Source organism: Adiantum capillus-veneris, chromosome 7, assembly GCF_014529385.1.
Source record: "Adiantum capillus-veneris isolate H3 chromosome 7, ASM1452938v2, whole genome shotgun sequence".
NCBI lineage: Eukaryota > Viridiplantae > Streptophyta > Polypodiopsida > Polypodiales > Pteridaceae > Adiantum > Adiantum capillus-veneris.
In genome coordinates, this window is record NC_140937.1 from 163,383,947 (window position 1) to 163,407,085 (window position 23,139).

The 23,139-nt window shown below is 42.5% G+C and overlaps 2 protein-coding genes across 11 annotated transcripts in view; one reads left to right on the forward strand and one right to left on the reverse strand.

Annotated features, from left to right (window-relative positions):
* LOC147454972 (sugar transport protein 7-like) overlaps positions 1-6,250 on the forward strand; it is a 51,203-nt gene extending 44,953 nt beyond the window's left edge. For 3 of the 10 annotated variants that reach the window (XM_086516818.1, XM_086516820.1, XM_086516819.1), the window contains 3 exons: positions 4,077-4,180; positions 4,278-4,477; positions 4,588-6,250. In XM_086516818.1, coding sequence (XP_086372944.1) covers positions 4,602-5,948 — 1,347 coding nt within the window. In that variant the 5' untranslated portion in view covers positions 4,077-4,180; positions 4,278-4,477; positions 4,588-4,601 and the 3' untranslated portion in view covers positions 5,949-6,250. The remainder of the gene's footprint in view (positions 1-4,076; positions 4,181-4,277; positions 4,478-4,587) is intronic. The other 7 variants (XM_086516813.1, XM_086516816.1, XM_086516817.1 and 4 more) reach the window with 5 other exon arrangements.
* Positions 6,251-9,250: 3,000 nt separating this feature from the next.
* On the reverse strand, positions 9,251-10,328 carry LOC147454973 (uncharacterized). The gene is made up of 4 exons (XM_086517462.1): positions 10,250-10,328; positions 10,132-10,166; positions 9,948-9,990; positions 9,251-9,694 (listed from the first exon to the last, which is right to left on the reverse strand). Exons 1-4 carry the CDS (start codon positions 10,252-10,254, stop codon positions 9,310-9,312), a joined length of 468 nt encoding a protein of 155 aa, XP_086373588.1. The 5' UTR covers positions 10,255-10,328; the 3' UTR covers positions 9,251-9,309.
* Between the last annotated feature and the right edge of the window lie 12,811 nt (positions 10,329-23,139).

Genomic DNA, 23,139 nt, shown 5'->3' on the forward strand with positions numbered 1-23,139 from the left:
TAAGAGGCTCTTGCCTCGGCAATCTCGCATGAACCGCGCATCAATTGAAAAGCCCACTAGAGGGGCATAACATACTGCCATAGGGGAGAGAGAGAGCAGTGCGTAGCGTGCAGGGCATCACTCCTGGCACCGCACTGTACATAAGAGGGAAAGGAAGCACTCCATAGCTCTCAACCTATGAGACAGAAGCTTGAAAATGAGCCTCTTCCCTCTAAATTCAGCGCCACCTTCTCTTGCATGAGGAAAGTGCACAGAAATGTGCCACTTGGCACATTTACAGGGTATTTCTCGTTTCGGGGTTGCCGCCTAAAAATCTCCCGACCGGTTGCCCAGTTGACTCGACGATAGAGTAATAAAATGTTCCCCTTGTCATTCCGGAGGTAATGATGCGAACACATTTTCAGGTCCCAAAATAGCAGTTCCCTAAATTTTAGGAGATGCTGCCATTGTATCTTTCTAGGTCATCCGACCCTCTTTGTACACTGCAGCCACACCAAGAACTGAAATGTAGCCTATGTAGGAAAGGATTCCACTTTGACTAGTCAATGACCCCACTTTGGCTAACCATAGTCCTTGTCCAACCTTAGTGCTCTCTTGCCCTCAGGCCTGGACCGGAGTAATAAGAACGCTTTACTTGCTTGCCATATTGACATTCATTACAAAAGTCAAGCTTTGTGCCTTTAGCATCAAGCTTGTTCAAAGTACAAAGTTTAGAAAGACCCTTTTGGCTCATATGGTCAAGCCTCTTGTGCCACAACTCCATGTGAGAGTTAATTTCAGCCAATGCAATAAACTTGCCCAACACGGCCTTTCCATGCATGCAGTAAAGTGTCCCTTTCTTTGTGCCCTTTACAATCAACCTTGAGCCTTTAGTCATTTTCCATGATCCTCTCTCAAACAAGATGCTGTAACCATGCATATCCATCTGACCAACAGAAAGTAGACTCTTCTTGATTCCTAGCACGTATCTAACATCATGCAAGACAAGCCTATTTGTGCCATCTATGGAGAGATGCACAGTGCCAATACCCTCAATGGAACATGCATGATTGTTTCCAAGGTATACATGGCCACGCTTGCCAGCATCAAAAGTAGAGAAACACTCCTTGATAGGAGTCACCTGAAATGAAGACCGGAATCAACAATCCAAGTCTGGGATAATGCATCATTGACAGTCAACAAAACATCAATAAGATCACTCTTGGTGATTTGCATGTCCTGTAAATGAACATTAAGAGAGGCATCAAAGTCATAAGCATCATTATCTGACAAAGTGGCACACAAGATGTCCTCTACATCTGACAGCTTCTCAATCACAACACTAGAGGCCACATTGGCCTTCTCTTTGTCCTGACTTCCTTCTCTTTCTTTTTGTCTCCGCCATTCTTTTTCCGTTCTAACTCGGCTTTATAGTACCTGCAATCGGGTTTTTTGTGACCTTTCCCGCTACACTAATAGCAAGTCACATCACCCTTGCCTTTGTTGGCATTTCCCCTTTCCTTACTCTTACTCTTACTCTTACTCCTTTGTGCATAAGCATTCTTCTTTTCTATCCCGCCTCTAACCATGTTGGCAGAGCTGCCTCCCTCTCCAATTGCTTTCCTCCTGATTCCTTCATTCAAGATAGAACCCCTAACACCATCAAAGGTCAAATTTGGGTTATTGGACAATGAAACCACCAAAGTTTCCGATGACTCAGGTAAGGTCATAAGCAAGAAGATAGCTTTCAGCTTATCATCAAAAGAAGGCAAGCGTGAATCCTGTAACTGCGACAAAGTACCTGCGAACAACGACAAGTGCTCTGCAGCGCTTTTGGACTCATCTAGTTGCATGCCAACAAGTTTTCGCATCAAATGTACTTGGTTGACAGGCGTTGTATTTTCATACATTCCCTTTAACTTCTCCCACACATCAAAAGCAATTGTGAGACCTTTCACATCAATGACTGTCTCATCGGTCATGGCCATTTTAATGTATGTAATAGCCTTCCTATTCAGGCTAACCCATGCTTCATCCGTCATAGTCTGTGGCTTTACCTGTTCAAGTGCCCCTTCACAATCCTTAAGAAATAGGATTCCCTGGATCCTGTCTTTCCAAAGGTCGAAACCTGTTCCATTGAACCTCCTCATCTCGAAGAGATTCTTCACATCTGAAGAAGATGAGGCCATAGTTGCACTAATAAGAGCTAATACGCTGAATTTTTGGACAAAATGCACAAAAACCGGAGTATAGCCTCACAGAGATGTGCACTACAGCTCCAAATGATCACATGAGCAATTTGGGACAAAATAGGTCGATTTGGGCACAAAAAACAATTTCTGAAATCTATGCGTAAGAAATTTCAGCGAGCGAATTTGTGCTTGAAAACAACAAATTTAGTTGTTTTTAGACTCACAGAACATACATAAGGCTAATGCACAGCCTTTAGAAGCATGTGAGAGCAAAAGCCCCAATTTGTAGCATCAAATTGCATGAAATTGAGCCACAAATGGTCATACATAGCCAAAATTTGTCAAACGTGCGTAGATTGCATCAATTTGCACTTTCTCCAATGTAGTCGCATCATTAAAACACTTGCAAAAACCTGCGTAAATATGAAATTTTCTGAAAACGTTGTTTTAGGACCTGTTTTTTTAGCAATTTCAGTGTTTTCGGGTAGCGGAGACTTAGCAAAAGTGTTCCCACACCTTAATACATCATTTGCAAAACCTGTATTTTGCTGTCATAACATGTAATTTGTTGGTTTTGACCTAATTTCAGCCTGTTTTAGGTCAATTTCACTTGCCGGGAGCTCTCTAGTGTCCGGGGACGAGTCCTTTGGCGATGAAATTACAAAATCTCGCGTGAAAGTTGACCTCCTTGGTTGAAAATCAGCGTTTGCAAGTTTGGGAGCAAATCCTAATTGGGCTCTGATACCAGTTGATGAGCACGCGGCGATGTGTGCAAGTGATAGAGAACGCGAGGAAGTGCAGAGTGTGTGGCTTGCAAAGGAGGCAAAGGCCTGCAGAGAGGTAGCGCTAGCAGAACGAAAGAGAGAGAGAGAGAGCATGCTACACGTTTTTGAGGGGAATGATAAAGTGAGTAAAATTGGCTCACTTGTTCCCTTTATTAAAAGTATAGGACCATTTTAATGTTAGTGGCCAAGTTCAATGTGAACTTGGCCAAAGGTTAATAACCTTTATAACTATACACAAAGGGGGCCATTTGGGCCTTTAACCCAGCACCAGAGAGGTGACAAACTCTTAACGATTAATCCCCTTTAAGCTTTAAGGATTAATTAGAGTAGCAGACATGATTATTTAGTATTTAATTGACACAATGACTAGAGAAACCAAATGACACTAACTTTGCATTATGATGATAAGAGATAGAAGTGTGTACAATTGTGCTCCTTATGCAAGAGTGAGATGCCATCTAGGGCTAGTACAACTATGTAGTACAAGAGCATAAAGCATCTCTACAAGAGTGGGCCAACTCTAGAAATGTGGGGCTAGATTTGGCCTCATGTACTAGTCATCATGTTAGATGGATCCACATGCACATCCGATGTAACTAGGCTCCATGTACATTGCAGACAAGGGTAGATACACACCATGATACATCAAAGGGATAACCAAGAGAGGGATCATAGGTCAAACCCACATACCCAATAATTGTGATACCTGTGGTAATAGGTTGGGAGCAGTATTATAGTTGGAGGGGCATTCGATTGCCTATGAGTGCAGGTTGCTCACAAAGGCAGTGAGTTGCACAGATCTATGGAAAAGAGCTTCTGATAGTCATTCATGCTTTAAGTTCTTGGAATCTACTTGGGGTTGACTGCAATGTTCACGCAGATCATTGGAGCTTGAAGTGTTTCCTTACTCTAAGCTCGTTAGACAAGTAGATGAGATGTTCCAACTCGGTCTCACTGTTTTCCGATTGTCATGCACATGGGAAGAAGAATCTGTTGCTGATGCTCTATCATTCAAGCCACAAGTAGCAACTGTCTCACTGCTATCTTTCACCATGAGTTTGAGGATATGAGGGAGTAATATGCTGCAGATCCTGATTTGAACCTTGCAATACTTCGACAGCGTTTTTGACAGGTTAGAGAATGGAGAGTTCTCTCAAGCCTGGCTTCTTGATGAAGCATATCAAATTGCGTTTTACACAAAATCTGAGACAAAGTCGATAGGAGGTATTGAATCTGTTATAGACCATTTGTGTGACATTAAGGCATTGAAGCAAGATTCAAAATTGTTGAGTGACTTGAGTGTTACTTCTTTTGGCCTCAGACAACTCAAAACAGAAGTGGATACATTTGTGCGTACGTGCGTGGTTTGCCAGGAAGTTAAGTATGACTGGCATTAAACACCAGGATTCCTCAGACATTGATAGAGAAATCACGAGGGTTACAGAGAATAGACTCGATGAGCAAATTGGCATTTACACTTAATCTTGCTAACAGAGACAAACTTTGTCGAGCTGACCTCAGGTCCTCTGCAGACTGCACCTCCTAGGGGAGTGTATGCGCCTTTCTGTTTTGTCTTTCTTAATAGAGAATTTATGATCTTTCATTGAAGCCGTTAATATTTTTCTCAACAGGTGGGGTGACATCCATGGATGATTTTCTTCTCAAGTTTTTCCCTACAGTATATGAACATAAAGTGTATCATTCTCGTGATGAAGATTATTGCAAGTACAACAATCAAGGGCTTACTGCGTTTACATCATCCCTTTATATAGCTGGTTTGAGCTTGACATACGTAGCATCATTCACCACCCAAAAGTATGGTCGCAAAATCAGCATTATAATTGGTGGGATAAGCTTTCTACTCGGAGCTACGTTAAATGCATCAGCAGAAAGTCTTACCATGCTAATTTTAGGCAGAGTTATGCTAGGGGCAGGTATAGGGTTTGGTAACCAGGCTGTGCCCCTGTATCTTTCCGAGATGGCACCAGCAAAGTTTCGGGGAGCACTGAATATGATGTTTCAGCTTTCAACAACCTTGGGTATATTGATAGCAAATCTGGTCAATTATGGTACCCAACACTTCCACCCATGGGGTTGGCGTCTTTCACTGGGTTTGGCAGCTGTTCCTGCTGCATTGATGACTCTGGGCGGCATTTGGCTTCCAGAGACCCCCAACAGTTTGATACAGAGGGGCCATTATGAGCAAGGCAAGCGTGTGTTGAAGCAAATACGAGGCACTCAATCAGTAGATGCTGAGTTTGATGATCTTCTGGAAGCCAGTGCAGCTGCAAATGCTGTGAAGCACCCATTCAAAAACATTTTCCAGAGAAGAAATCGTCCTCAGTTGGTGATGGCCATTCTCATTCCTGCTTTTCAGCAACTTACAGGCATCAACACTTTTTTGTTTTATGCTCCTGTTTTCTTCCAGAGTCTAGGTTTTGGTGGGAATTATGCTCTCATCTCTGCAGTTGTAACAGGAGCAGTGATCTGTGGGGCGACGCTAGTATCCATAGCGTTTGTTGATAAGTTGGGTCGCAAATTTTTCTTCCTTGAGGGTGGCTTACAGATGCTGGTCTGCCATGTTGCCATAAGTGTACTTCTGAAGCTGTATTTTGGAGGGGACAAAGCGTTCTCAGGTAGGGTGTCAATTGGTGTAGTGTGTTTAATATGCCTCTTCATAGCAGCGTTTGGCTGGTCGTGGGGCCCGCTTGGTTGGCTTGTACCCAGTGAGATATTTTCGCTTGAGACACGTTCAGCAGGCCAGAGCATAACCGTTTCTGTCAACCTCTTGTTCACGTTCATCATTGCACAGTCCTTTCTGGCAATGCTGTGTGCCTTCAAATATGGCACCTTTCTCTTCTTTGCTGCCATTGTCATCATTATGTCCATCTTTGTCTTGTCTTTCTTGCCAGAGACCAAGCATGTGCCCATTGAGGAGATGAGCCTCCTGTGGACAAGTCATTGGTTCTGGAAAAGGCTGGTGGTTTCATGAAGACTTCCTACACAAGCTGTGCACAACAGGCAGGACTCGGCACTGAAAGGAAACTGCCTGCACAACCCATTCAATTCAATATCTATCAAGTTCAAAGTAAACCAAACACCCTCGCTCTCAACTGCAAGGTTGTATTAATGACATTAGATTAGATGGTTGCCCATCTATGTCCACATGTTGAAATGTAGCTGGTACTAAAACAAAATGTGCCGCAAACATTGTACACTGCCTAGGTTAGGCTATATGTAATGTATGCGTATTAAATTATTGAAGAAATGTTAATAAAATAGGAATTGACATGATCCATTAAATTTGGCTCAATGGAATAGATAAGACCATACAAACAAACAGAGGCTCGGCACTAGGGGTGCAGTTTTGCCTAATTTGTAAGAAATCGTAAGATTGGAAGGCAAGTAGTATAGTATAGTATTCTCTCTCTTTTCTACCAATTTGGATGGAGAGGGGTTAGTGAAGAATTGGTGTGTAAGAAGTAAGTGATGGCTAGCAGATAAAACTTAAGTCTTTAGCCTCAATCACATCACAATCACAGGTATGATGCTCAACTTCATCCAAGTTACCATGACACACGTTGGTTTTGGGATTTCTTAACAGCCAACTTTTATGTTTGTGTGTCAGTCGAAAGTGAGAGTGGTGACGTTCAGCGCAATGGGCCATCATATTGTATCACTTACTTGACGGGCTTTTGCATGCTAGCACGTCACTTGTACTACAATGTCCATATATACTCTTGCTATTAACATAGAAATGGAGCGTTATTCCATTTTACAGTTAAATTAGTAATTGCAAACAAACACCACCACCCATAGAAACGAAACCTTTACGACCCCATCCCTGTGAATGAAAGACAGTCACTCCCACTTAGACACCCACATAGCGAGATCGCTACAAGATTGGAACATTGGCCCCTATACCACCTGCGCTACCACAAGCGCTTTTCTTTCGATATCTTGATTCTCTACTTGGGCTTTCTTTCATTTAATGCTTCTTTGGTTTCCCTCTTTAGGTTGCGTTCACACAATGGCTACGGAAATGATGGGCTGCAAAGGGTGTTTCTGGGTGGAAGGAGGTGATTTTCATTGCCCTTTTGTTCACACGAGTCCGGCGGAAGCAAACTCAAAGAGATTTTCGTCCCCCGCCCCCCCCCCCCCCCCCCCCCCCCCCCCCACGCCCCCCCCCCCAATTTCACACGAAGGCGGCGAAAGAGATCTAGCTTGGGGAATGTCCACATGATAGCTCCGAATGTGAGTTATCTATTCAATTAATCATCCCCCCCCCCCCCCCCCCCCCCCCCCCCCCCCCCCCCCCTCTTTTCTCAAAAGGGAGTATTAATCATTCAATTATAACCAATAATTAAATTTAATTATACTTGAATACATGCTAGAACACCAAAAAGGTTTATTTAAAAATTGATTTGAGATTACAAACATCACAACATAAGACCTATAAATTCCAACCCTTATTACAAGAGCTCAAGTAGAAGTTGATGATAGTGACTCATCAGACACAACATCACCAAAGACTTGTACTTTGTTCTTGGCATATTCTTGATACAAAGATCTTGTGAGATTGTCGCGGTGATTAGCACTTGAACCAAGGTCATTTGCCACTCCACCTTGAACACCTCCTTCATTGCCTCTTTGAGCACGCTCAATTGCATCCTCTGCCCTTGTGGAACGGAGAGCTTGAATTTCCACCATAGAGCTTGTTGCGGTTCTTTGGCTTTTTTCGAGTGAATTGCCAATCAGTAGGGTAGCTTCAGCTTCATGCACCCATTCCATATCAAAAGCATTGTCGTGTCGCATACAAATATTGTGTAACACAAGGCACGTTGCCACCAGATCAGGCACGTGATGCAGATCCATGTCACATCTCTTTAACAAGATGCGAAACCTTGCCTTTAGCATGCCAAATGCGCACTCCATTGGTATTCTTGTGCTAGATTGTATGAAATTCCACTGAAACTTCTTGCGCAATGAGCCTTCCTTGCACCCTTTGAAGGGCACCAACTTAAATGGTCAAGTTTGATAAGCACAATCACCCACCAACAATAATTCCCAAGCTCACCTCTAGCACATTTTTGACCCAACTCACTGTGAGTAAAGTTCAGGGAGTCATGGATCATAGTTCCATACGGAACAATCTGTTGCCACTGTTAGCTGCAACAAAATTGAATGAAAGCCTTTTCGGTTGAAGTAATCCACATGGTTCTCCTTTGGTGCAATGATTGGAATATGTGAACCATCAATAGCACCAACAACATAGGGTATTCCTCGGAGGGCTTCAAATTCACTGGCCAGCTTCTCAAAGCGAGATGAAGAAGGCCAAATGAATGTAGGTATCTCTGAGACTTGATTTCATGATGGCCTTGCAAAAATCAAGGACTATGCCACATGTTGTGCTCTTAGCACATCCATTGTAAGTCACCTAAGATCTCCAACTGTGTGCCAGAAGCTAATATGAGCAAAGCAATCGCCACACGCGTAGGAAGGTCGATGGTTTTGTGCATGTTGGTGATGCTCTTTGACATGAAAGGAGCCACCTTTCCACTAATGTAACGAAAGGTATCCTTACTGACTCGAAGGCGTCTCTTGAACATGCTATCTAAGTAGGACTTTAGAAGAAAGTCATCAAGAAAATTTTGGGGCCGGGCATAAGCCCAAGCTTTCCTATGCTCATGACCTCGTTTTCTACCAATGTTGAGGTTGATCGATGGGCCCATACATTAGATCAAATGCAACCATGTTTGCAAGAAGGCCACATCATTTTGGTTGGGTCCATCATTTAGTAAATCTGCAATTGCTAAAGAGCATAGCAAAAGCACAATGAAGCGCCATTTCTCTAGACATCGGACTCCTATTTTGTAGGTTTACACAAGCAATGTAACATAGTCAACGAAAAGAAAGCATTGCATTTACACAATATGCTTACTTTCAAAGAAAATAAATTTATTCGAAGAAATGTTAAAAACGGGAAGATAAAGACAAGGAAGGATTGAATCTCTGAAGACCATAGGCTTCACTAGTTAGTAGTTTGTCAGTTGTTGTCATTACTGGCATGCTTTAAGACAAGTCCAAGCGCTTGTTTTCAAGTGCCTCTTGCCAGTTGGAGTTATCTTTCAAGTGGTCAAGTAAAGCTCGACCAATGTCCGCCATTTGTGCCAAAGACTCCTCGACCTTTGGAGTAGACCGCTTGCCATCAGTGGTGGTTGTGGCTTGAATTTCGATTTGGGAGGCTTTGGAGTCTTCTTCGCCTGGTACCTCACTTATCTTAGTATTTTCGTGTGTGGCAGAGGAGGCATGGCTAACATAGTCAACAGAGGCCCTATCATGATAGTACTCATCTACCACGTCATACCATTTACATGTGTATTTTCTATCATTGCCAGATGTAGCATTATGTGCTTTATCCAGTCTATATTGGCCAAGTACAAAGCCCCACTATCTTTATCAAAGTCATGGTATGTGGAGGCCAATTGTGTAGCCACTTTCACCCATAGATTGATCCCTTGCTTTTGAGGATTGTTGAACTTCTCGTGCATACCCCCTCTCACATGGATAAGTTGGTCAACCCAGGTGTCCTTCCATTGACCCTTGGATTTTTGGATGATGTCTTTGTCATCTTCGAGCTCCACAATGCCCTTCTTCTTGGACACCCTCGCCTTCTTTGATGGAGCCATCGGTGCAATCTCTTGCACATCCTCTCTACCCAAGTGTAAGGCTTTCTTCCTGGATGGTTTTGTGCACCCTTTAGTAGATTGATGGGAGGAGGGATTTGGGCTTGGGCTACTCTTTACATGCATAGGCTTATGGTGTAGAGATGGAGCACAGGAGGATGGGGGGGGGGGGGGGGGGGGGAGGGGGCTTGAATAAGAAAGGAGAGGAGGGTGATGGAGAAGTTAGCATGGCCGTGAAGCCATGTGGAGGCATTGTGAAAGGGGGCGGTGTGAAGGAGTAGTAAGAGGGTTGGGAGAATACATACTGGGATGCACAAGCCTCCAAATGTTGAGATGGGTCCATGACTCCTGCATATACACAAACAATTCAATAGCTTGGTTAGTTTGGGTTGAGAGAGAGAGAGAGAGAGGGTTGGGAGAATGGGGGGTGGAGGCATAATTTGGTTGGGAGGGAGGTATGGGCATAATTGGAGAGGCACTCGATGTTACCTTGCCGCTTCGAATACGATTTCGCTTTCAATGGCCTACAAAAAAAGAAAGAGAAGGTAAGGAATCCATGTTCAATGAGAAAGAAGGCTAATCAAAATGGCAACAAAAAAAGTTGCACCTCATCACCTTCCCTGCTCCTATCTCTGTCGATCAAAAAAGGAAGCTCAATGAGCTACCCAATGCACAAAGTGTATGAAGCAAGGGGAGGGGGGGGAGGGGGTTATATAGGAAGCTCAATGAGCTACCCAATGCACAAAGTGTATGAAGCAAGGGGAGGGGGTTATATAGGCCTAAAATAATGAGAATGTTTGATAAAACGTTTACATTTGTGAACGTTTGGAAATGGAATGTTAAGGCTAAAGATTGGAAGGTGGGGATGGGGATCCCACGTGGAGCATGCTCAACCAAGTTGGCGAGATGGGGGGGGGGGGGGGGGGGGGGGGGGGGGGGGGAGTCGGAAGAAAATGCAGCCCATTTTGTCGTGCGTTGGCACGCCAAGCTGGCTGAGCTGCCGCGTCGTCTGAACGCCACCTTCCAACTGCGAGCGTGCCATTGGTCTGCGTGTTTGCTTGCGCACTGCCGTCGGGTCGTCTGAACCCGGCCTTATCGATCCTGGAGTGAGCCACTTGGCCCAAACTCCACCTTTGGATGATTGAAATCTAGGTCGTAGAAAAGCATTATATGGGGTGGTTTATATGGCGAAGGCAAAAAGTTCCCGGCCATCACCCTGGTGCCCGTTTGTGTCTATGGTCTCTCCTTGCATTAAAACATATCCTATTATTATACTAACCTCATCGTCTGTATTGGCTAATGGCACGAAGGCATTTTTTAGAATCATGAAGTTAGTATAATAATAGGATACGTTTTTAAAAATGCCACGTGGCATTTTTTTCGCATGACCTCAGGGCATTGGCGTTGCTGCAGGACGTCGACACTCGACACGCCACAGGTGCCGCTCAACTGGCCCAGTTCGCCTGTACGCGCACACAGAGAGAGAGAGAGAGAGAGAGAGAGAGAGAGAGAGAGAGAGAGAGAGAGAGAGAGAGAGAGAGAGAGACCTACGAAGCTGCTTACGACAGCGACCCTGCAAACCAGAGGAGAGAGATAGGCCTCTGAACTTGCTTGCGGCTACGAGGTTGAGAGAGAGAGAGAGAGAGAGAGAGAGAGAGAGAGAGCGCATGAGACACCTTGGGGGGCCGGGGGGGTTAATTTTTTCTCGGGCATCAAATAAGTAGCATCTATTTTTACTAGCTTCTATTTTTGTTAAAATAGAAACTAATCTCAACTACTCCCTTTCAATTTCGAATTCACAGAATCTCAATTGGTATCTCATAAAAAAAACGCACACTCAACATGTGGGTGCCCTATTATTTAAGTGGCAACCGTCATGTGAGTAGGGCACACAAACAATTAGTGTTAGTTATAAAGCATCAAAATGCCACGGTGGCATTTTGAAGATGTCAAAGACCTTGCGACGGCAACGAATGACGGTGTGACGCGACACCTTCAAGGCTCATAGGCGACGACATCTGCCGACGTCAACCTGCAGCGGCAATCGAAGAGGGCAACAACCCAACCTCGAGCTCAAGGACATGGAGATGGGGGGGGGGGGAGAGAGAGAGAGAGAGAGAGAGAGAGAGAGAGAGAGAGAGAGAGAGAGCCTCCAGCACATTACGATAGACTAGGAGGGAGGGAGTCTGTTTAAGAAACTTTCTATTTTGAAAAAAAAGGAAAGTTTTCTCCCATTTAATTTATAAAATTAAAGGGAAGGTCCCTTCCTTGGCATTTTTTTTAATTCTTTCAAAAGACGTTAGCTCATGATGTGGCTGCCCTATTTACCTCTCTCTTCTGCATCCTAGTCACTTATATACCAATAAGGGCCCCAGTGTCGACTTCCTTACCCCTTAACAACTTCTATCTATCAAGCTGCTGTAGGTGATCGCGTTTGGGGTGCATTGTCTGATCCTAATCTTAGCCAGTACAACAAGGACCTTGTCAGCTTTATTAGCCTTTGATCACATTGTTGAGCTTATATGTGAAGCTACTCAATATATGGCTTCTTTATATATGGCACCCAGGTCCCCTCTATATATACATCATCTCATGTGTGTATTCTACACACTTTGGGGTTCAAAAGAAAAAAAGAAAAAAAAAAGAGACGCCATATATTGAGTAGCTTCACATATAAGCTCAACACACATGCCATGTATCAGGTTGTTGTAGGTGATCGTGTCCAGGCTGTTGTATCTCTTATGCATCACACTCAGTAGGCCTTGTCGGCTACCTTAGCCTTTGACAGACAACCATAAATCAAGCTGCAACAAAACCTATATCAGGTTATTGTATGTCTTCATCTGCATCAACACTCTCTTCTCCATCCCATTCAGTACAATGAGGGCCTTGTCGAAGTCATAGCGTTCAACGTCAAGCCATGTATCAGGTGTGGATGATTTTGTGTTTGGAATCTAGAGTGTATCATGTCTTCCTCTTCTCACTAAGTAAAAATGGCCTTGTTGGTCTGACGTGTTTCAATGAGGTGGAGTAGCTGAAATGGGAGGTGCAAGTGGTGAGAAGAGTAAGAGGAGATGGCGGGGATCAGCAGCACCAACAGCTAGTTGTAACTCTATATCCCACATAGGTGGTGTTAGTCACAGGGATGGCAGGATCACCACTGCATGTGCCGGAGTTCATTTCAGACGTGCAAGAGCTGATTGAGGTATTCCAAGGCTTTCAATCCCATTCCAATCAGTTCAAAGGAGGAGACACGTGGGATGGCAAGCGGTGCATGGTGATCGGCCAATTGAGTTCTATTAGTGTGGGAGGACCAATACACCTCTCGAGTTCTGAGTGCTCGCACGTTTTGCCTCTGGTCGGCAGACTACCGTGCATGCACTTCTTGTCTGTGTCTCTCGGTTCTGATGGAGGTCATGGTGAAGACGACGAGGGCATTGACTAGGAATTAGCACAACAAAACTGCTATTAAGGATTGGATGCCTAGAACTCAGCGCAAGAACCAGGATGTCCAGGGCTCTGGTTAAATATCGGCCTGCTAGGCCGCGTGTAGGTGGGCGTGATTGGCCCAGCCGGTCACGACGCTTTTTGGGGGGGCAGGAGACATCTTCAACATATGTAGCGCATGCGCCCCATCATGTGCATATACACGCACGTAGTGCAGTGGTTAGAGTAGTGCTCCTGGGATGTGAGGTCGGGGGTTCAAGACTCCGTGTGAGCTGCTCGTGTTGACTTTTTGGTCAACAGTCACCTAACGGCTACATTCGACCGGCAACCGGCGACCCTTGCTTTGCCACGCGGCCTAGCAGGCCGAAATATAACCAAATCTGATGTCCAGTGCCATATGGATACACATGTCTCCAATTGCCATGCTCTTCATGACATCATGTCTACACCGGATGTTGAGAGGAGGTAGCAAGCAAAGCTGAACTGGGCATCGAGCGTGGCCAGAGCCCCTTCACATTCGACTTCCCCGTTGAGGCTTTCACAATCCTTTCAGCTTAACTTTCAAGCAAGTCAATCTCAAGTCAGTCGTTGCAGAATCTGTAGAGCCTGCAAGGGAGTGTTGGATTCAGAGACTTGATTACCTAAGGAGAAGCGTCGAATTGGACGAGGCATTGGGTCTTTTGAGCAATTCAGCACCTGTAGCAGTCATGTTGTTTTTAACTTCTTCCCCCTAAAAGTAAGATTGTAGTGTTGACTACGATAATACCTCAAGCTGTATGGGTTTTGTGCCCAATATGTACGCGAGTCCTACCTGCATGGGTGGTGAGGACTAGGAGGGGGGCCACAATGCAACAGTTCAGGATTGAACCATTGGAATGACGACAATCAGATGGTCACAATCAGAAGTAGAATACATTTTTGACAATTAGATTTCATACACGAATTTGATTGAAGGCAAATGCATGTTGTTGTCTTCTGGCAGTCATGTATTGAGAGAGCTTGCATTTTCAGTTGAGGTGCTATTGGATTCAAAAATAGGCGCAATTGAAAATTAATAGAGGGGATTGATTTTATTAGCCATATTATTGCGCCAGAAGTTTTGATGCATTTCGAAGATCTGCATAGAGCTAGAAGATAGCATAAGCTATTCCCACAAAGTGTACTTAGCAGTGTTCATCATGTTTGTCGCCCAAAAGAGTGAGAAGTAGGAAACATTTGCTGAAAGCCTTAAAGAGAGTAGGACTAGCTTCTTGAGCACTTCATAGTATTCATCTATTCTTCTCCCTTAAAGCAAGATGACAAACATGGAAAAACCCAAAAGGAAGCATTCAAATTCAGCTTGCCCTAGGCTTTCTGTTGTTGATAACGGAGGAAAACTCAAAGACCTGCAAAAGGAGCTTGACCATGAGGCTAACTTGAAAGATGAGAGAACAAAAAAGCAGTGGTTGTGGTAGACATGATAGCAAACGAGAATGCCATAGTCAAAAAGTAATAGAAGAGATACTGATGTAGATTGTAGTAAGCATGATCTACACGATGATGGATATTGCAAGACATCATTGACAAAAGAGAAGGTATGAAAGACGAAGAGAGTATAAGAGAATATAGAAGGAATTGTAGCCAAAAGGATGCTGATTGAAACACTCACAAAGAGCAGGATGATTGTACGGATGACGATGATGAATGCAGGGACGAAAGCAAGAGGGATTCAGAGGAATGTAGCTCATGCATGCTTTTTGGCACGTAGAAGGGTGACTATGGATTAAAACCTTAACAGTATTTGTCCCTCGTTCTGAAGGTCTTCACAGAGCCAACATCGGTTTCCTTAACGTAGGAGTAATGATGGTAAGTTTTGATGTGGTTATCCCTATATAGGCAAAGCTACCCAAAAGTAAGTGGGGAGAGAGAGAGAGAGAGAGAGAGAGAGAGAGAGAGAGAGAGAGAGAGAGAGAGAGAGAGAGAGAGAGAGAGAGAGAGAGAGAGAGAGATTGAGATTTGGAGACAATTCTCATGGTTACGGAGGGCAAGAAATGGGAACTCACAAATAGTGAGAAGCACGAAATATCTGTTGGAAGCAGGGCAATGATGAGCACAGAGATCGAAGCGAGAGTGATCGAGATGCAACCACGACTCGAGATCGACAACATTGCAAGGTCTGTTAGCTGCATCCAATTTCCCATGCTTATGCGTTTGCTTGGTCACATAAAGCCTACGGGGCAGGGCACGGCTTTTGTTTCTTATAATTTTTGGAGAGAACACAGTGCCAACTTTCCACCATACTTTTGTATGGTACTTCTGCATGACGTATAGTGTATAAGTAGCATTTTCATTTTGTGACACTTCATTGCAAGACGAAATGTTTAACTATTTACATTGGTTTTATGTAGCTTGGCACAAGCATTGTCCTCCGGCTTGGACAATTGGACGACACCCAGATTATTAGGTTGGTAGTGCAGTTTAATTTGTTTAGTCTATGTATTTTTTGAGTTTGTCAATGCTTCCTTAAGTTTAGTTAAGCTACATGTTTTCCTCACTTGTACATGCTTATATTTTCGATCACCATATCTATATATCAAATAGATACACTGCTTTTCTCATAGTTGGACAACTTATGTATTGCAATACTCCATGCACTATGTACATGTTTACTTTATTCCTAGGTGGTTAATGTCAATCTACATATGTCCTTGCTTCGCAATGTATTTTATATATTGCAACCATTATTTAGTACGATGATAACCTTTTATCCTAGCGTTTTCCTCCTCAGATATGTTTTGCATGATTGACAACCAAGAAAACACCTCTCTCTCTCTCTCTCTCTCTCTCTCTCTCTCTCTCTCTCTCTGAAAAAAAAATAAAAATGACTACGCTTGAATTAGAGTAAGATGGGTCCCTGGTCTAGAGACTAAATTGTCGATATTAATAGGTTGAATGACAATCTACAAACAACTACCAAAGTAGGTTAAGGAATAGGGTTTAATCAGAATGATTAATTTGCAACCCTTGCTCGATTCAATTACCCCCTTTAATAGCCCTTTGTTGTATAGTCGCCTCTATGGGACACAACTTGCTTCTTCTCAATGCTCATCAACACAAGTTGAGCTATTATTGTTGCCTATCAATTGGTTCTACTCATCCACTCATGTTCTACAACAAAAGCCGATGTGATAGCAATCACAACCAACTAAGCAAGTAACCAATGCGATAACCATATGCGTATGTCTTGTTATATTCTATAGCAACACCCACCAAGCAAGACTAGTGTAGGGTCCACCTCCTCGTGATCCTTGGATGCATCCTAACGCGAGGCCTCAACTCAAGAGATAGCCCGCTAGTAGCTACCTATTGCATCGCATCCCTCGAGCACTGGTCACTAGGTCCCAACAATCCGGGGAAAGGCCCTTTAATCGTCCAATCTTGGAAATTAATTGGATGACCAAGTGACCTCTCTCTCTCTCTCTCTCTCTCTCTCTCTCTCTCTCTCTCTCTCTCTCTCTCTCTCTTTTTGTGTCTATCCAGAGGCAGTACTTTGTAGTAGGCCAATTGTGGTTGCCATGTGCAATGGAGGCAAAAGAGTAGAGTAGGCACGAGATGTTCATGGCACGCCTCATGGTTTCACAAGGCTGTCCTTGGTAGTCGCCGGCTACATGACTCAATCTCACGAACGCGGTGGAGTGTGTCCACACATTTGTATATTCCATGCTTGTGCAAGACTTGCGCATGCTGCACTGTATCTCAACCCAACAAGTTTTAAATGACATCATTCCGTGTCTCACTTCAACATGGAATTAGGACGTCATCCGCGCAACAATTATCACTAATATGTTACCAATGCAAAATCCGCATAGTTACATATAAGACAAATAACTAGTGCACGTGTGACCATGCATGATGCATAGGTTTTTCAAAAAATAAATGATAACTATGCATTGCACATCCATTACCTTAGCCCTCAAAGGAGCCGTTGCCACCCAAGATGGTAATTTTCAAAGAAATGGTGTTGCTTTGATGGTTGACGGTGCCAAGCACACCATATTATTACCTAGAATTAGACCATTGAATCCATCATCTCCTTCACCATAACCGTTATCTTCGTGAAGTAGCTTAAGCTTGTGCAATCTTTCCAACCCAAACGCTATCATTGGCACTCACCAAGCTCTATTAGCACACAAGTACCACTGTTGGTACTCTTGAGGTGCCACATGCATTGCTTTCATCTCCATTGTAAATGTCCAAGGATAGGGGAAAGCAAGTATGGAGAGGCTTTGTCCTTTCACATTTATAGGGCTTTGCATTGGCAAAGAAAGTGTATCCTCCATGTAGCACTCTCTTTTGCTCTCTTGCAAAAATGCAAATAACTTTCCAATGCCCATAATCAACTCTCAAGCGATAGTGAGATGCTCTCCACTCCTTATTTCTCTCTCTCTCTCTCTCTCTCTCTCTCTCCCCCCCCCCTTATGTACATTGTGCATTAGAAACACAACACCTATTGGCAGTTTCGCCTACATATAGGTATGTATGGACTTTCTTTGTGTGTATGATGTCAATGTTCAGCTCATTGGTTTATGCTTATGGTGTGTGCGCACGCATGAGTATATGAAAAGCATGCCCATTGTTTATGTCAAGTATGTAGGAGAGACATTGTCTCTCAAATGGCATTAAGAATTTGGTTGACACCTTTGAATCGGATATCAACCTCATCGGTTAAAGCGTTTTCCACTATATAACCCATGTCCACATTCCCTTCGCATGATGAGTTATGGTTGATATATTGCTTGCTATTTTTCTTACCAATTTTTGGGCCTTCAACTCATGGGAAGGCTACCATGTAGCTCGCACGATGAAAGGGCCCACTTAATCACTTCATACCCTTGTTTAGATATGATGAAACCTAACTTTAGATCACTAATATCGTGCTTCAAGTGCCCGCTATTGAGAACTCAAGGTGCAAAATTCCCAATCACGTCGGGCCGCTAATGAGAGGAGGTACCATATAGACTCTATACAATTTATACATGTTTTACAACTTTTTTGGTGAGTTGATTGGGAGTTGATTGATTTCCAAAGGGATAGGTGTTGATTTTTGCATATATGCTTGGTTCTTAGTTTCTATGTCAGAAGTAGGCTCATGTGAAAGAGGGGTGGAGTGTGATCATACCATATCACTTACATGAGATTGAGAATTCTTAAATTGTATTTTAGAAAAGTTTTTTACTTGATGCTCTAAAAACCATTATGTTTCAAAAGTTGTATATGATCTACGAGTCTGCTAACCATGTACACAGTCTAACTCCAAGCTCCATAACATAAACCAAATTCATGGGAGATTTGGTTTATGTTACTTTACGGGGCTGAAAATCGATGATATGTTTGTGGCTATGACTATGGTTTTGTTAGTGAGATGTGGCTCTTGGTTTATTTTTAAGGGATGGTTTATGCCCTTAAAATGCTACCAAAATTTTCAAAGTCATTTGTTGTATTAAATGGATTTTGCAGAGATAGTTGTGCATCGCCCAAAGACGCGCCTCTTGGCAGTCTGCTGAACGAGGCCTTATTCATCCTATACTTATGTTTCTGACTTTACTTTCACTCATATACATTCATGGTACGTCTGTATGCATTTGGCACACGACTTAAACTCTATGCCAGGTTGAGCACGTGAATTTCTCCACCAATCTTTTCTTTCGCATTATGATTTATTATAATATAATTTTTCATCAAATAAATACATTAAAATTGTATTTTTCTTGCATAGACCCATTGGGAAGGGGACCTCTCAACTGATATTAACACGCATTTATGAATGAAGTTTGGAAAAGTATATTTCTTGCAAGAGGTAATGGTACAAGTTAAGAACTTATGTTTGCCAACAACATACATCGATAAAAGTGGTTGCAATGTTTGATGAAGTAGATTACAATTCTTTATTGTATGTAGTGACCAATGGCTCTTAGAATGTTGTCTAATTGCTTTAGGCAAGGATATTAGGTTTTGATGATAGTATACATCAACATGTCAATCCGGTTTCCAAGTGGTTGCAATGTTTGATGAAGTAGATTAAAATTCTTTATTGTATGTATTGACCAATGGCTCTTAGAACGTTGTCTGATTGCTTTAGGCATGGATATCAGGTTTTGATGATAGTATACATCAACATGTCAATCCGGTTTCCAAGAAACAAAAAAAAAATCTATTACCTCAAGATTACGACCAAGATCTTATGAGATCAAGCATGTGACACTACTAGAAATCTTATGACTGTAGTTTTTTTACATGGCATCAAGAAACTTTCTGCCATTTCTTTGTTCAAATTAGGGATGATCCAAAAGATTGGCTCTCAAACTTATGGTTACGCTCTTCTAGAATGTTAACATGCTTGAGAGATATGTATTACTATATAGACATAATCGCAAGGATTTCTAGGATTGTAGACGTTGCTAAGAAATTCTAGAAGTGGGATATAGAAGAGGTTCATGTTACAAAAGGGACAAAAGACTACTTAGTCCCTAATTTCCACATATCATGCAAACTCTATGTAGATAGTCAACCTAAACATAGAACACAAGTTTCAACCAAGTACATGTTTGGTTCACTAAACCATTGGTCCTCAAACCTTTTTGTACACTAACTACATACTGTCTTTCACCCTGCCTCAAGTCCTCACACTTTGTAAACGTGATAGATCCATAGTTTGCTAATCCTACAAATCCTGTAGAAAACATCTGCACACACATCATGGCAGAACGTTTTCTTTTTGTACCACTCCAATCCCGCTCTACAATGGTACATGGCCAAAACCCCTTATATCCCTATAGTCCTTGAATTCTTTGTTTGTCTTTGGCAAGGGTTGCTCTCTTTGACTTCCATATGAGTAGTAGTTTGGAAGAGCTCTGGATAAAGTGATATGCCCTTTATGTAATTTCTTCTTCACTAATGAAGTTCTTGCATGAGAGGTTATTCTTGCCAAGAAGGTGCTCATGCTCAACCAGAGATATGGATTTTGTGAGAAAGCTATATTTAAAATTTAAAGAGGATAGACAATGATTGGAAATTCTCCTATGCACCTCAAGAGTGATTTAATAGCACTTGTGGTCGTATCGTCAAGTTTAACCCACGCAATGTCATTGTTATCTTTGATTAGTAGTGTGTTTAAGGTTCCACCCAATCATCTCCACTATAGGTAGCACCGAATGATTATTGCTATAGGAAGGATTTGGATGAGATGCATGCCAATGTAAACTGTATTCATGGAGTCCTACCAAGAGACCTCTCTCAAGGGAAGAAGGGGTATGAGGAGGATGATGTAGCCTTAGTGTTGTAAGTAGATATAAAGAGCTTTCAAACATATATTTGGATCTAAGAATTGATTTATAGATACCTTACATATTTACGAACCTTAGTGGGGTGATCTCATTTTCTTGAGATTAATAAAGAAATTATATGTTTTTAGCATTTGTATGTGTCTTGATACTGTGTGTGTATGCATGTGGTTGACTAGTATAATTGAACATCGTGATGGGTATGTGTGTAGATGATTGCCTATCTTTCACAAGAGCTATGTGCTATTATTCTTTTTTGACTACTAACTAGAGATCACCTTCAACTTGGCGTAGAAGTCAAATATTTCATTAAAGCCAAATGGAACGGAGTTGGGGATGGAAAATTGTTGCACATCGACTACGTAGTGCCAAGCATCTTCCTCAGTTGGTGTATGTATGCAAGGGGAAACCCCAAATTTTCTCGACCAAATGAGCCTACACCGCTTGTGGAAATTGTAGAGTGGATAAAAGCCAAACTAAGTTATGGGATTGAAATTGGTAACGACATGCTATATGTTGGTGCTTATGAACTCCTCAAATGGTTGAGTTATGAAACCTTAAGGACAAGGAACATTATTCCTTTAGTACTAGTAGCGAGGTGTTTCAATATTATCATGTTTAATGCATGAAATAACAATTGTGTAAGTGGGGATGAGAAGCACACATTTCAGGTTGTACCCAAGGCTGTACCCAAGGCAATATTATACCATTACTTTGGTAGGAAGTTTGCTTGTAACTCATACTAAGTCAAAATATTATATAATGGTTATGAAAATCCCTAGTGCGTGCTAGACCATGTGCGAATTCAGTGATCAAAGGGTTGGGGATGGTAGGATGTTTTTTTGCTTCAATCACCTTTTCTTGTGAACTACCTAACATATGACATAGCCATGATGCATGACTATTAAACATACCTTTGGCAAACATAGCCTAACATAGGAACGGTATGATAAGTGTAAGAAATCCTACATGTTCTTTTCTCGAGCCAAAAACAATGTAGGATGGGATGCACTCATAAGCTTGATGAGTGGGATGACATGGAACCGGTAACTATGAGATGCCACATTGGCTCTCACATTGTCTATGACTTTTGAACATAACTTGTGTGGGGATGCTACTTCTTTTGGGAATTGGGATACATCTATGGTACCCACATTAACGTACCAACCACCCCATTGCCAAATATTACTAAGCATGATATTGACAAAAAATTGATGATGCATATGGTGGTATAACTTGACAAATTTTCATGCAAAATGAGCACGTATTTTCCATATGAGAGTGTGATTCTACATAGATGATAGCAGTTTATGCAAGTATTCTCCATATGAGAGTAGGATTCTGCATAGATGATAGTAGTTTATGATTTGATTATTGTGGTTCTAGCTAAAAAAGTAATAATCACTTTGAAAACATATATCATAAACCAATGTCTTGTCTATGCTTCATTTCCAAATTTTTGTGTTTTGATGGCAAGAAAAATGTAGTAATCAATAGGAAGGTATATCATGCGTCTGTGTTTATCTCATGTGCTAGATGAGATATGGGATCAATATGCAATTGATAAGGATCTACATGTCCCCTACAATAGGGAGAAGAATCCAATCATTATTCTCTAAGAAAGGGATTTTTGTTGACACAAAGAAAGGTTTGTATGACACGTCCTTTGAGCAAGAGCGCGCTTACAAAGAGTAATGCCCCATTGCTTGCAAGCCATAGGTGCATTGATGTCACTATAAAGTCTATGGATATGGAGGCTTGCTTAGCTCGGTCTTGTTTTTGCCAAAGGATGTGAATGAATTTGTTTAGAGCTACATTTTGTTTGAGAAGGTGAAATACAATCATCAAAAACCTAAAGAGACTTCAATTACTTTCAACTCATCTTATACCTTGTGTCAAGACAAGGGTCCTATAGGTAATGACCCTAAGAGGAGATGCGAGAAAAGGGGCTATATATAGGATATGCCTATATATAGGATAATTGGGTGAAGATCAACCAGAATCTAGGCTTCTGGGTTTAGCAGGGAGGGCTTGAGAGAGCCACATAAAGATGGCCAACTTTGAAGATGTCATGCCGATGATTGTGATGGTGTACGATGTTTATATCATACATCCAAAGGAACTTGCATCATTTCTCTTGCTTTCACACTTGGGGGATGGATATGCAGAGCTTGGTGAAACGAGCATTTTTCCCCTCACCAATGTTACTACCTACCACAAGCTGCCACCCATTGCTGCCTCCCCCATCGACAACAAGTGGCCTTTGCTTTGATCCATCGCAAGCCCTCTTGCTCCTCCACGTTGTGCCACCAACCGCAAATCCTCTCCTCTCCTCACCTCCAAGTGCTCTCTCTCTCTCTCTCTCTCTCTCTCTCTCTCTCTCTCTCTCTCTCTCTCTCTCTCTCCCCCCCCCCCCCCCCCCCCCCCCCCCCCCCCCCTCATGCATTGCCCTCGCTATCCCTCTCTTTTTAATCCTCTCTCTTGCCCCTCCCTCCCTCTCTTTCTACATGTCTTAGGTAGCACCTCTCTCTCTCTCTCTCTCTCTCTCTCTCTCTCTCTCTCTATCCCTCTCTTCTCTATCTTCTTTTTTATTTCTCTATCCTCCTCTCCCTCTCACCTTGCTAATATGCACATACCAACTTTGTACTTCACTTCGTTCCAAAAGAATCACAATCACACTTATAGCATGGAATTCCTCTTGGCTTGCAACATTTGAGAACTATTCATGGTG

What these genes read in the sequence shown, in the direction of transcription:
- LOC147454973 (XM_086517462.1), bottom strand. An exon ending in ATCGTATTCGAAGCGGCAAG is followed by an intron (nt 9,991 to 10,131) that starts GTAACATCGAGT and finishes GTGTATATGCAG; the next exon opens with GAGTCATGGACCCATCTCAA. An exon ending in TTGGAGGCTTGTGCATCCCA is followed by an intron (nt 9,695 to 9,947) that starts GTATGTATTCTC and finishes AAAACCATCCAG; the next exon opens with GAAGAAAGCCTTACACTTGG.